We start from the raw sequence: 15,249 nt of genomic DNA, 5'->3' as shown, positions 1-15,249 counted from the left end.
TATATATATATATATATATATATATATATAATAGTTAAAAGTTTCATATTAAATATTGTTTATAAAACATTATTCATCTTACACATTTTGTAAAATAATATTAGAGACTATTCAAAATTAATAAAATCAATGCTATTAGACCATTTGATTCACACTTAATGTTCATTCTTGTGCGTATAGATTAGGATAATATTAAGTAATTATAAGTAATATAAATAAAAATCTCATCATGTTATATTTTATTTTAGGTAATAAATAGTTTAATTAATATTATACAATGATTAAGTTTGAAATACTTTTTAGATAATGTGAGCAATTGGAATGCAAATATTAGGAACTAATGATTCTAAACAGAATTAATCATCATGTTAAACGTCATTTATAGTTTATAAGTATTATGAGTATTTAAAAACCCAGACAAATTTGAATTATTAATAAATATGATGTTTATGGATTAACCATCTTGTCAAAATGTCATTTCTAGCTTAAATAAATATATTTAGCCACCCTTATCCTATCTCATATAGATTTGGTACCAAAATTCGCATCAAACTAAACATTATTTAGCTGGCTAACAATAACGCAGGAAAAAAGAGAGGGTGATCAAAGAAATAGTCGAAGAATAGTATTGTCAATATCAAGCCCAGAGGGTTCCTAATCATTTGTTGGGACTGTTCCATCTTTTCTACACGGTATACAAACAGCATAAACACAATAAAAACCAAAAAAAAGTAACACCAAGTTTTAGCAACCCTGTATCTATTGTCAGATGGACGCGAATGTAGATCGGGAAATTCCCATGTTCATTCATTCACTTTATCGCACAAAATATATTTTTGGGGTGGTGTACTTCCAAAAACCCACAATGGCACCATCCCCGGGTAAAATGCTTCCTACTTTATACATTTACATCAAAAGATCTAAACTTCAAAACACATTCATAGCTAAGGAACAAAATGTGTTAACACAAAGCTCAAACTATAATGAGCTTCCAACTAACATGGTAGTCTAGAACTTGCTCCGTTATATCACTCACTATTAAGACGTCGAATGCACATCAGGCTTAACTTCTGGCTTATCTTCTTCCATCTCATCTGCTGTACACCTGCTTCATGTAGTGTATATTTCTTAGCTTTTCAGAAAAGGAACTAAATGGTAATCAAATTCATATGCAAATGATAAGATAACCTTTTCAATATAGTAACCTTAACACTAAAATTAATGTGTTAAGTAATTACAAAATTTATAAAAAAAATATCAAATTTATTTAATTTAAAAATTAAAACATATGAAGTAAAATGACGTGGGAGTGAGAAGTTACAACTGGTTATGATTTATTTTCATGGAAAGTAAGATTTCCACCCTTGGCATTAAACTAATATGTGAGAAAAATTTGAGTAAATCATATTTCTAAGAACAAAAAGTACACAACTATAATTTTTAAAAACAAAACCAATGTCTATTGGCTACCAGGGAACTACAAGAACTACTCAAATCAAATTGTTCGAATATTAGAAAATATCTTATAATATCTCTCCGTATTAGTATGATTTGTTCCTGATTTAGTATTGAGTCTATATATTTTTATAAATAGATAATACTATTGACTCTTTTGTATCAAGTTACCATAAAGCTATTATCAATAATATTCAAGCTCCTATTATTGTCTCTCCTCCTTTTCTCTAAAATCCCATAACTTCAACATGGTATCTAGAGTATATTTCAATCCTCCTTGAACTGTCTCGCTAATATTCCGCTTTCCCGTTCCCAAAAGTTTGGGAATGTAATCATAGTTCTCTTTTTCGATGTGATCTCTTCGTGAGTTCTCATACTTCTCCATCACTTTTGCATCTCTTTTCAACGAGCCTCCTAAACAATCGTTATTTGTTTTTTACGATCCTTTTTTGACACCTGTTGCAACGTTTTCCGTCCAGATCCGCTGCTGCCACCGGCATCACCCTTGTTTTCGGTGGCTTCTCTGGCGAAAAACCACTCTATCAGCTTCGTGTCTTCCAAGTCAGTCCACATTCCAAAGCACGTCACCAAACGTTGTCACATGCACTGTCTTTTCCTCTGTGTTCGATACACGGGCAGCCGCTCTCCTTGGTGTTCGATTACTCTCTTCAAGACGGGTTTAACGCCGCTGGGTCATCCTTTCAGCATGTCTTCAAAATCTCTGTTGTGTCATCCTTTCGACATGTTCAGAATTTCTTTTATCGTCATTCACTCATTCGGTCGACGTTTCCCTTGTGTTTCAGTTAAGTTGCACACATTCAGTGTGCTTAATCCGATGTGTCTCCTTCCCGTCGGTGTGCTTCTCTCCGCATCTAGATGCATGTTCATCGATGTACTGGTCTCGCCTCTCTCTCCTCGAAGCATTTGGTAGACATAACTTCAAGCTTAAATATTTTGGGTCTCCGGTATTATTGGCTTGAAGCTTCCAAATACAGTTTTTAGAAGAACGAACCTTGCTTTGTTCAGTTGTTTGTCATGAATTTCTCTCAAGCTAATGATCATTCAGGCTATCTGGCTAGATTATATTTATAGCAATTCTCTCTGATTTAACCTTCATCCTTGAGTTGCATTTCCATCCATTTTTATTATTTTGCGGAGCAATACATTGTTTTCTTGTAACAAGCTAAAGCTTAGTAAGTTTTAGCTTGAGGGAGAGTGTTAGAATATTAGAAAATATCTTATAATATATTTTATTTTATGTTATAGTATCTTGAGTTATTTCTTATGATCAATTTATAATCATAGAGATATCTTATAACATCTCTCATTATTAGTATGATTTGTTCCTGATTTAGTATTTAGTCTATGTATATAAATAGAGAATACTATTGAGTATTTTGTATCTAGTTACCATAAAGCTATTATCAATAATATTCAAGCTCTTATTATTTTCTCTCCTCTATTTCTCTAAAATCCCACAACTTCAACACAAATCACTGGCTTCCTAACTCCTTAACGGGAATGTATGATACTCATCCTCACATTCTAAGAAATAAGCTTTGAATGCATGAAACAAACAACCGTTAAAGGTTAAATGCATTTTGCCACTGTAATTTCATTAAGGTTTGTTGCATCTTCCAAGAGAAATAGAAAAAACATATACAAATGGCTAAGTAGAGAAGTAGAAAAAACAGATACAAAACTTCCACCTTAAATTTGAGGCTAGAATCTCCAACCTACATAGAGCACTAAAATTACTGTCCAATGAACAAATCCATAACTATCTACCTACGGCTACTAGGCTACTCCTACACTATAAGGGTGAGCAACCAAATGCATTTTAACTATTCACCTCATATGAGCAGTTAAAGTTGAGTTCTTTACACCGGCCTTGTCATCTTCATCAGGATCAGAATCATAATCTTCACCACTCCACATGCGACGTTTTGGTCTTATATCCATGTCCTCTTCTTCCTGAATCCATTCACTAAATAAAATCAAACTAAAAGAAAATGGAAGGACAATATATTCCACCAGTTTAAGAAAAACAAACCTCTTCTGGAACTTGTGTGGTTGATGGTGTTGTCTGAAAAGGTGCACTGGGTGCATGAGGAAGACTGGAAAGTTGTTCAAGTAAAATGTTCCTGAAAGTCAATTAAAATAATCCATTTAAATTAACATTGGCTCCAAGAAAATCCTAGTATCAATTGAAGCATAAGTAACGCATGACTATATGAAAAAGTTGAAAATCTCTCATTAAAACACTTAATTGTGACTGTACATATCAAGCTCAATCTTAAAAACATAACAGGATGTCGTTCCATTTTCTGGTCTTTAGGGAGATAGCATTAATTAGCCAAGGAGAGAGGATTTGAAGCTTGCTCCCCGGTCCACACCTTTGATAGGGATCCAGGTACCACATTAGCTATGCTCAGGTGGTAGTGATCTACCTAAAATCTATGGTCATCAATCCTAGATAGTGCCACGAAGCAGACAACTTAAAGAAAGTTGTAGGGTAAGTTCATAGCAGGATGACTGCTATTCTAATTTTTTTATGCATATCAAACAATTAACTAATGCTATATATATAAATGCTGAAAATCAACTTTTGGTTGACCAATTTTTATCCCATTTGTCTCTTCTAAAATGAACCGGAGGGAGTATTAAAATAATACTCAAAATTCATGAAGCAAAATCATAAATGAGAAAAACAAATCATAGGTCTTAAGTAAATACCAAAAAAATGTCAAATTCAAGAAATTGCTAATAGATCAAGGTTTTTTTCCTGGAGCATTTATCAGCTGCAATTATAGCAACTATTGCAGGAGCTACATCCCCTACAACATACTTCTCCACAAAAGACTTCCAATAGAGGCCACCAGCTGCTATAGCACGCTATTGACTACATAGTTATCTAAAGTTACTTCACATTTTTAAAAGCTTGGTGACAAGAAATGCCATGGCATCCCCAATGTTTTTTTCTTAATTAGTATATATAAATACACATTATAGTATCAGTTTTATATTAAAATATATAACATTTTCCATCTATGTCACATGTCTTTGTAGTGCTGCAGGGGTTAGGCATCTTTAAGCAAGTACTAGGGCATGGTATTGATCCTGGGTGAGTATTTTTTGGCAATTTTATGCACCCTGTGAGGGAAAATATGCTCTCTACATAATATAGCCCCTTCTTCCTATAATCCAAAAACATTCCTATCATCATGCTACAGTGGAATTTAATATGAATAATTTTAAATCAAGTATATTAATTAACTATTTTGGTTCCATCACAGAAATGGATCAAGCTCCACCCATGACTTTAGATATGTGAAATCTAGAATAATTCAAAAAGTCTTCACAGCCAACACAATTCCAATTTCCAACAACAGAAATGGCCACATTCGAGGTGTAAGCTACAGCATGTTCATGGAATGTAACTATTTATAAGATTCAGGAAAAGTCAAAATATCAGTAGAAAGGATGTAACTTGGCAGTAATCAACTTCATAATTATGGATGGCTAGTATTTACTTTCATAATTACGATTAAAAAAATAAAATCATCAATTCTAATCCAATCAAAAAGCAATAGAGAATCACCTGATTTTTTCCATATCCTTGGGTGTGTTTAGGTTCTCCATGTTGTTTGGTTCAACATGTAGTGTATAGTCTGGGCCGAAATATTCATAATATTCGTTGTATGGCAACTTATTACTGGGCTCCACTCCTACTGCCACTGCTGTCTAAAAACAAAGAAAGAGCAAAATAATAATCAATAAATAATATATTCGGCCATCACTAAAATGTGTTATTCATAATCCTGCACAAGCAGAGCAAGAAAGGAACCTCGTAACACCAACAACGAGCAACGTTCCGTACTGTGTATCCTCCCCCACCCAAAACCATGAGAGGAACATTGAAAGATCTAAGGAAACGAAGGCAATCTGCATGTCCCTTCACAGACAAGTTGAAGCAACCCAGCCTGTCACCAGACAATGAATCAGCTCCACATTGAAGAACAACTGCATCAGGTTGATAAATGTCCATGACTTTTTGCATGATTGGACGGAACAGACCGCGGAAGTTCTCATCATCCATTCCATCATTCAAAGGAACATTTAGGGCATAGTCCTTTCCAAGGCCACACCCAGTATCTTTAATATGCCCAGTTCCTGGGAAAAAATCACCAAACTTGTGAAATGAGACTGTCATCACTCTATCAGTAGTGTAAAATGCCTCCTCAACGCCATCTCCATGGTGGACATCAATATCAACATACAGCACACGCTGACATAACATAGACAAAACAATATATTCAGGAAAGGACGAAAGTACATATGATAAAGATAACAAGAAACAAGAACTGACATCAACGTAACTAGCATGTATTCAATTCCATTTTGATTTTATGTTTGGCATAAGGAAAGAAATATTGACCCTTCAAAATAGTAGCTATACAGTATACATGTGCTCAGACACTACACCGTCACTTCAAAAAGTATATATACTCTTACAGGTGTGAGTGAATTGAATATCTGTCATTATAAAATTTTCCTAAACATAGATAGATGCATGCATACTAAAAATACAGTGTAAATGCCAAAATTCCGATTTTAAAATGATAAATGCAAATGGTTTTTCATAACAATTATCACTGGTGTTCACAAAACTCATGCCAACTTTTACATCATCAAGTTATATTTCTTAATGTCAAATGTGTATTTCAACTTTAACCTCATTTCGTAGTTCAAAAACTATTTTACAGACAATCGGTTCGAAGCAATCTAGGGCACCAAGAAAGTCATGAATGAGAAAGAAAGAAAGAAAAAAGACTTACAAGCATAAACTTTGATAGTTATATAATTGAAAAAGAAAATTCAGTTTAGCAAGTTAAAGAAATAAAAAGAAAAAATACCCTATGAACTTTGAGAAGCTCAAGAATACCGAGAACAATATCATTAACATAGCAAAATCCAGAAGCTTCCGCCTTCTTGGCATGATGCAAACCACCAGCCCAGTTAATAGCAATATCAGCATCATTACGGTTAAGTCTAACAGCAGCGCCGATGGATCCACCAGCAGAAGCCTGACAGAAAGGAAAAAGTCCGTCAAAAACGGGACAATCCTCACCAACATTGAAACGCTTGAGCTGACGGTAGTGAGAATGAGAACTCTCGGAGAGAATTTCGGGGGAAACGGAGGAAAGGAAGTCGACGTAGTCGTCGGAGTGAAAACGGCGGATGTCGTCAGGACCGGCGGGGAAAGGACGGTTAATTTGCATACGACGGTGGAGTGAGTAATGAACGATGAGATTGTGTGCCATTCGTATTCTATGGGGTTTCATTGGGTGACCTTGACCGTAGTAATAATCGCCGATGGTAGGTTCGTAGAAGTATGTGACTCTTCTTTTCATTGCGTCGGTGCCGACTGACGGTAGCGAAGCACCGTCGCTTTCTGCCGCTACTCCCATTTCACCGCTACCCATTCCCAATTCAATTTCGGTTCCGTCAAACCCTTCTTTTCTTTTCCCTCTCTATTCCTCTTTCTTCTCTCTGTAATTACTTCAACACTACAGTGATACTCATAATCCAACTAAAATTTTAAATTTATACTCAAATTATATTATAGGCTAAATTACATTCGTGTCCCTTAACTTAATTTCAGTTAATATATCTTTTTTTTTTCTGACTTATCCTTTATTTTAATTTTAAGTGATAATTTGATATTTTATGTTTTAAAATTTCAACAATTCTTCTCTCTGTAATTACTTCCACACTACAGTGATACTCATAATCCAACTAAAATTTTAAATTTATACTCAAATTATATTATAGGCTAAATTACATTCGTGTCCCTTAACTTAATTTCAGTTAATATATCTTTTTTTTTTCTGACTTATCCTTTATTTTAATTTTAAGTGATAATTTGATATTTTATGTTTTAAAATTTCAACAATTCTTCTCTCTGTAATTACTTCCACACTACAGTGATACTCATAATCCAACTAAAATTTTAAATTTATACTCAAATTATATTATAGGCTAAATTACATTCGTGTCCCTTAACTTAATTTCAGTTAATATATCTTTTTTTTTTCTGACTTATCCTTTATTTTAATTTTAAGTGATAATTTGATATTTTATGTTTTAAAATTTCAACAATTCTTCTCTCTGTAATTACTTCCACACTACAGTGATACTCATAATCCAACTAAAATTTTAAATTTATACTCAAATTATATTATAGGCTAAATTACATTCGTGTCCCTTAACTTAATTTCAGGTAACGTATCTTTTTTTTTTCTGACTTGATCCTTTATTTTAATAATTTCAGGTAAGGTATCTTTTTTTTTTTTTTTTCTGACTTGATCCTTTATTTTAATTTTAAGTGACAATTTGATATTTTATGTTTTAAAATTTCAACAATGATATCCTTTTTTATACAAAAATTCAAAAAAAAAATTCAATCAAAACTCATAAAATTATTTATATTTTTCAATATAATACAAATTTCATCAAATTCGTAACGCAAATCTTCAAATAAACTCATATTTTCATACTTTATTTGATATTTTTAGGAGTAAATGACTAAATCGAGAAGAAAAAAAAAGATAAAGGACTAAAACGTTACCTGAAATTAAGTTAAAGGACCACAGATGTAATTTAACATATATTATATTACTGTTGTGTCCTTTTTTCATTTTTATTAATAAGTAATTGATATATTAATGTTTTTAAAATAATTTTTGTATTTAATGTATTAAATTTAATTTTTTATAATTTAAAAAATATATACTTAATAAGTTAAAATATATTTATATTTAAATATAATAGTTTTCTCAAATAACCTAATAATTTTATTAGGGACAGAAGTAGTATTAAGTAATATTGCATAATATTTGTAAAAATAAAGTAATAATAATATTGATTTAATTAGGATAGCTGTGTAAAAAAAAAAAATTAGAGTTTCAGTGAATAAATAATTTATTTATCATTTAGAAGATAGTTCAAGGGTGCCATAAAAATAGCTACTTCTTGTTCAACTTCAAGTTATAGGTTATTAAAATTTAGGGGATTCGAATTGGATTTGGGCGTGTGATGTATTACTGGAATTAATTAAACAAATGTTTTACTCAAGTTTGAGTTGGATTTTTATAGTCTGCGCTATCTTAATAAATGAGTTTACATATTATTATCATGCACTCTACAAAATTAAATCTATTTTATTTTTTCTCTCTGTTCTCTAATTCTAAGTTTCATTTCCATTAATGTTTCAACAAAAACATCTATTAAGAAAAAAAACACACACCATACTTTCTTTTTGTGAGAAAAATGAAATGGGTTTTTAAATCATAAAAATATAAAATTATTATTCACATCTTCCCTCATCTAAAAAAATAAAACCCTATTCATCATTTTCTCTTTTTCTCATTATATCTCGTACTATTGAGGTTTTAAATATGTCTTTTAATATTAGTGTATTGATTATTTTACGTCGTTTTCTTTTCCCCGTCATTAAACTATCTATCAATGCTTAAAATTGTCTTCGCCTTAGTTTACGGTCGACGATGAAGACAATTTCAATACTGAAAAATATTAAATAGAGAAATAAGAGAAATCCCTCATTCATTTCATCTTATTGAGTACATAAATTAAACGTAGATTTAAAAGTGTATATTGTGCAAGTGAGTTCGTTGAACTAATGATTATTAAAAGCCATAAAAAGTAGATATGAGATTGTGGGTGAAAAAAAATATTTAACTCATATTTTTGATAAATTGTTCAAAGGGGTTCAAATCTGAAACCGAAGAAAAAAAAAAACTTTCATTCTTCTTTGAGTGAGGATGCTGAAGTTGAGATGAGATAGAGAGGGAGAAAAAAAGAATATATGTAAAGGACACTTGATTCGATTCAATATGATAACGATTGGTAAGATCATGTAAACTTATTTAATTTTATGGTCAAAGTTAATAGTACAAGGATTGAGGAAATTAATAGATCTTTCATCTTAGAAAGCCGCCTAAAAATTAAGTTTTAAGTCGTGTAAAACAAATCAAAGTAAATCGGATAAATAAAATTAGTTATGTTTGTTGACCTACTTATTTGTCATGTTCATTTATTGAAAATTTTAACTTATACTCCACTTTTATAATAATTTATGTTAACAATGATCAATATAGAATGGAGAAAGATGAAGAGAACATGAAGACAAATAACCTACTAGGATTTCATAAATCAAATGAGCAACAATATTAATGTGATATGGTTACAATAAGTATATATACAAGAAAATAGAAAAATCTAAAATACGCTTACTACTAATATATAATAATATTATTTAATATCTTCCCTCAAACTCACGATGCTTTAACATGAAACATTGAGAGTTTGTCAACCAAAAAATGAAAACGTTTATCGGAATGCATCTTTATGAATAAATCATCAATCTGTAAGGTAACAAAGACATACGGTAGAGTAATAGTTTCATGCTGAAGATGATGACGAGTAAGATGACAATCAATCTCAATGTGTTTGGTGCATTCATGAAAGACCGGTTATGAGCAATTTAAATAGCATTCTTGTTATCGCAATGCATCGGAGTTGGCTCAGAAATAGAGATACCCATATCAGATAGAAGCCAACACAACCATATTATTTCAGCAATAGTGGATATCATAGCACGATACTCAGCTTACGTAGAAAAGTGAGAGACAGTGTCTTGTTTCTTACTCTTCCAAGAAATAAAAAAGTCTCCAAGAAAATACAACATCTTGTAGTGGACTTACGATAAGTGGTGTCACCAACCTAATTAGCATAAAAATAAGCACGTAACTCAAATGAGGCTGACGATGGAAAGAGAAGGCTTTGAAATTGAGTTCCTCGTAGATAACGAAGAATACGAAGAACAACTGCCCAACATATTATAGTGGAAGAGACAACAAACCCATTGATAATATGAACAACATAAGCAATATCAAGTCTGGTAATCGTAAGATATATCAAGTTGACAACCAAAGTACGGTACAAAGTGAGATCTGATAAAGGAACACCATTCGAGGGAGCATATTTCACATTCAACTCAAGAGGAGTATATGTTGCTCTATTATAAAAAATACGAGTATGTTCAATAATGTTGACAATGTACTTGGATTGAGAAAGAAGGTAGCCTTTAAGAGAGTAGGCAACTTCAATCCCCAAGAAATAACGAAGAGTTCTCAAGTCCTTCATCTCAAAATACTTGGCTAATTGCAATTTCAACTCATTGATTCCACTAATATCATCACATGTAATAATCATATCATCAACATAGAAAGAAAGTAGAATGCGACATAAGTGGTAGACATAGAAGGGAGGAAGATGAAGAGAAGAGGAAGACAAAGAACCCACTAGGGTTTCATAAACCAAATGAACAACAACATTAATGTGAGAGGGTTACTGATGACTCTTCATCATATGCATATTTTCCCACTATTTTAGTCTTATTTATCCTCAATCATTAGTTAAATTAAGGATTTATTTGATATATTTTGTTGATTTTTGTTCTTTGAGTTAATAAGATGTTTTGTGTTTTATTTCATTGATTAAGTAGTAATTTTTCGTAATTTTACATTACGTTGTGTTTTAGTGCAGTGCTGAATTTTGGTGAGAAATCAACATGACATATATAAAGTATTTCAGCCATATCTGGAGTTTTAGATGTCCAATTGGAGTCCAACCAAGTGCAAATGAAATCTAAGATCCATAGCTACAACTTTCATGAAGACACAAGAACCAAATTCAGAATCAAAAGAGGAGAAAAATGCAATATACGCCGGACAACAGATGTTGAGCGCTTGAAGCGCGCCAGACGCGCATGGGGCGCGCGACGCGCATCAGTAACCATAAAAACGCAATTTTTTTACTATTTTAGGCATTTTTTTGACTCTTGGGAAGTTGAGAGACTTGTGCCCTAGCATAGAAACTCAAAGACGGTCGTTTCTAACATCATTGGAGCAGTTTTATCAAGAATCATTCATGGATCCTTCTTGTAATTCTTCTCTAATCTCTATCTCTTTTATCTATGTCATGAGTAACTAAACCTATTTGTTAGAGATGAGTATAACAAGATGAAACCCTTACTTTTGTGATTTGATTTCTAGTTATATGAATGAGTTTGTTGAATTATTTTTCTCATATATGTGCTTAATGCTTTTTATTGCTTGATCAACATTAAAATGTTCTACGATTTGTATTTTGAAACGGAAGTGGACTTTACGAATGCTTGAGATGGGAAATTCATGAATTTGTAGTCTAGACATAGGTGCAGGTCATGAAACCAATTAAATTAGTTGCAAAGCAATAATTTACAAGAGAATTTCTATACGACAATGCTTAATTTTAATCTTAAATCTACTAAGGAATTAAGGGTTACTTTGGAATTAAAGGTTATGTCACTAAGACATTAGGGCAAGAATAATAAAGAGAATGCGGTAATAATTCAATAACTAGGATCAAATTAGACACCAAGGTTGGATTCGAAGTGAAACTTATCCCTGACATTTTTCTCAATTTATAAAGGATCAATTTTACTACTGCTGTCAATTTTAAATATTATTTCAATCAACTTGGGAACTTTTTGTTCAATTTTAGTAACTAAATATAATTCAATAGTAAACACACAATCCTTGAGTTCGACACTCGGTATACTACCGTTTTATTATTACTTGCAACGATTCAGTACACTTGCTAAAACGCTATCAAGTTTTTGGCGCCGTTGCTCATGGGATAGCAACCTTTTAAGTTTGGGGTAGTGATTCTCACAAAAAGAAAATAAAAAGAAAAAATAAAAAGAAGAGCAAGAAAAAGAAATAAGAAAGAAGAAAAAAAAATTCAATTTGTGTACTTTGGTAAATAATATCTTCTTGGTTCTTTTGTCAATGTTTGAGAATCTCCAGAATGAAAAGGTGGAGAAAAAATAAAAAATGGTAGAATAATTTGGAAATGTATGTCGAACTCCAAGTAGTAAAGCCTACTATTTCAAAATGTCCTACCCTTACCTAAGCCCCATTACAACCCGAAAGTCCTCCAAAAGTGTATGTGTTTGCTGCATTGTGATTGCTAACTAGAATTTTTTCAAGCCTATGGTAGCGCGATGCATGTTCTCAGATTTGTGTGATAAATTCGTAACCCTTTTTAAACACTTGAGATAAATTTTGGTTAGATTGTGTGAAGAGAGAGTTGAACTTGATGAATGAATGCTAAAGTGTACAAATTGTATCGTTTTTTTGTAAGCAACCATAGAGCATGATGAATGTTTTGTAGTAGCTGGAACTTTGAAAATTGAGATTGATTTGATTTGAGAAATTGAATTTAAATTTTCTTTTAATTGCACAAAATCTAAAATAAATTGTTGCTTGGGGACAAGCAATAGATTAAGTTTGGGGTTGTGATGACTCTTCATCATATGCATATTTTCCCACTGTTTTAGTCTTATTTATCTTCAATCATTAGTTAAATTAAGAAGTTATTTGATATATTTTGTTAATTTTATTTCTTTTATTTAATAAATGTTTATGTTCTTATTTCATTGATTAAGTAGAGATTTTTCAGAGTTTTGCGTTGTTACTTTGTTTTAGTGCAGTGCTGAATTTTGGTGAGAAATCAACATGACATATGTAGAGTATTTTAGCCATATCTAGAGTTGTATATATCCAATTGGAGTCCAACCAAGTGCAACTGAAAGCTACAACTTTCATGAAGACACCGGAACCAAATTCAGACTCGAAAGATGAGACAAATGCAATATACGTCAGACAGTAGATGTTGTGCGCTTGAAGCGCGTCAGCCGCGCCTGAGGCGCGTTTTCAGCCATTCAACATTGTCCAGGCGCGCCTGAAGCGCGTTTTCTGCACCTGAGGCGCATTTCCGGACCAGTAACACTGTCCAGGCGCGCCTGGAGCGTGTTTCTTGCGCTTGGGGCGCGCGACGCGCATCAGCAACCATAAAAACACAATTTTTCACTGTTTTAGATATCTTTTTCACTATTGGGAAGTTGAGAGACTTGTGCCCTAGCATAGAAACTCAAAGACGGCCATTTCTAACATCATTGGAGCAGTTTTATCAGTTACAATAATTATATATACGAGAGAATAAAAAAATCTAAAATACTCTTACTACTAATATATAATATTATCTAATAATATCCTACATTTCATGAAAACTACCTTTTTTTTCAAAGAAAATAATTTTTTTACGCCACTAAATTCAACTGAGTTTCAGAAGACTTAAAATAAGTTTGTCAGAACACAAATGTGTTTTAGAAAATTTGAATTTTGTGAATTGAAAAACTTTTTCTAAATTTTCAAGAACACATTTATCCGTTTCAAAATTTTTTTAAAAGTTTTTTTAGAACACAAGCGTGTTTCAAGTTTATCACACACAATTGTATTTTTGAAAATTCAAAATTTGTGTTATGAATTTTCTTTTCAAAGTTTTTTTAGAATACAAATGTAATGTGAAAAACTTGAATTTTTTTTTATAATACAATTCTTTTTTAAAAATTCAAACTAAAGTATGTTACAACATAAATCTGTCCCATAGAATATAAAGTTTGAATTTTTTAAGAAAAAAATGATAAAGTTGAATTTTTATTAAAATATGAATATAAACGTAAGGTTAAGATAAAATTTTGGATTTAAGGTTCTATAGCAAAGCTGCTTTGTAGTTCTTATCTTTTTGGCATACTTCGAGGAAAAAACTTTTACTTTCACATGGAAAATATCATTTTTACTTGATTTATTCGTGATTATTTAATTTATATTTTTTAAATAAAACGCAAAGACATCACTATTTAATGAAATAATCTAATTTATACTTATTTCTAATAAATTTTGTTATACATTTTATGGTGTTAGTACTAGTTTGTAAAATATTGTATTACACAAAGTACATATTTGGTTTAGAACATAGTCTAGTGCAAACTGTTTTGAAGTTCTTCAGGGATGGTTGGTTACCTCAATTTTAATTTTAATCTAGTGGTTTTAATTCCTAAGCATATTGGTGCGGATAGGTTGTCATTTTAGACATACTGTCGTTGCTAATTTCATCTTTAAGATCATTTTGAAAGCTTTTGTTGATAGGTTATTTTTTGTTGCTATTAAGATCATATCTACTAAACAGAGAGGTTTTTTAAAAGATAAATATTTTGGTGACTATGTTGCTTTGAAATTCTTCTAAGGTTTCTTTTGTTGTGAATGGTAAGTCTTTAGATTTTTTTTCTAGTAAGAGAGTGTTAGATATAGGGTGATCCCCTATCTCATTTATTGTTTTGTTTGGATGAATATGCTTTAAGTAGAGTTCAATTTAAGTTGGTTGTTGATTGGAAGCTTCTTTTGTGTGCAATGCTAGATCTTTTGTTACTCCTATTTATGCGCTTCATGCTGATGATGTTCATATTTTTTATAACGCCACTAAGAATAATCTTGAGGTCTTTATGGATATTTTAAAAAAATATGAAGAACTTCTGGTCAACTTTTAAATTTTGACGAGTGTGAATGTTATGTTGGTGCAATGACTACTCAAAGAGTCAATATTATAGATAATATGATTGACTTTAATTTTGTAAATTTTCGAAGCGTAAAGTTGAAAATTCCTAACTAATCTTAATACTATGTAACAAAAAAATTGAAAGTTAGATATTTTTCAAATAGAAATTTAGTGAAATCGTCTTTTAGTTATAATTCTAGTTATGTGTGGTGTAGCATTTGGTCTTTCCGAATCATGTTGGAAGAAAATCATAGATGAAAAATTAGAAAA

The 15,249-nt window shown here is 31.5% G+C and overlaps 1 protein-coding gene across 2 annotated transcripts; it reads right to left on the bottom strand.

The window, feature by feature from the left end:
- Positions 1-603: 603 nt before the first annotated feature.
- Positions 604-7,039, bottom strand: LOC101513179 (histone deacetylase 6). 2 transcript variants are annotated; one of them, XM_004501827.4, is made up of 6 exons: positions 6,372-7,038; positions 5,303-5,743; positions 5,057-5,199; positions 3,509-3,599; positions 3,308-3,429; positions 604-1,105 (listed from the first exon to the last, which is right to left on the bottom strand). In XM_004501827.4, the coding sequence occupies exons 1-6, from the start codon at positions 6,939-6,941 to the stop codon at positions 1,039-1,041; spliced, it is 1,434 nt and encodes a 477-aa protein (XP_004501884.1). In that variant the 5' UTR covers positions 6,942-7,038; the 3' UTR covers positions 604-1,038. The 2 variants fall into 2 exon arrangements, with proteins under 2 accessions (XP_004501884.1, XP_073225194.1); XM_073369093.1 differs by having other exon boundaries at positions 783-1,108; positions 6,372-7,039.
- Between the last annotated feature and the right edge of the window lie 8,210 nt (positions 7,040-15,249).

Source organism: Cicer arietinum, chromosome 5, assembly GCF_000331145.2.
Source record: "Cicer arietinum cultivar CDC Frontier isolate Library 1 chromosome 5, Cicar.CDCFrontier_v2.0, whole genome shotgun sequence".
Taxonomy (NCBI): Eukaryota; Viridiplantae; Streptophyta; class Magnoliopsida; order Fabales; family Fabaceae; genus Cicer; species Cicer arietinum.
This window is presented reverse-complemented; position numbering and strand designations above follow the sequence as displayed.

Excerpts from the sequence above, each read along its gene's own strand:
- LOC101513179 (XM_073369093.1), bottom strand. The coding sequence starts at position 6,941 with ATGGGTAGCGGTGAAATGGGAGTAGCGGCAGAAAGCGACGGTGCTTCG. Across the intron at positions 5,744-6,371 it reads AGCTTCTCAAAGTTCATAGG|CGTGTGCTGTATGTTGATAT; the intron begins GTATTTTTTCTT and ends ATGTTATGTCAG. Across the intron at positions 3,430-3,508 it reads CCACACAAGTTCCAGAAGAG|GAAGAAGAGGACATGGATAT; the intron begins GTTTGTTTTTCT and ends GAATGGATTCAG.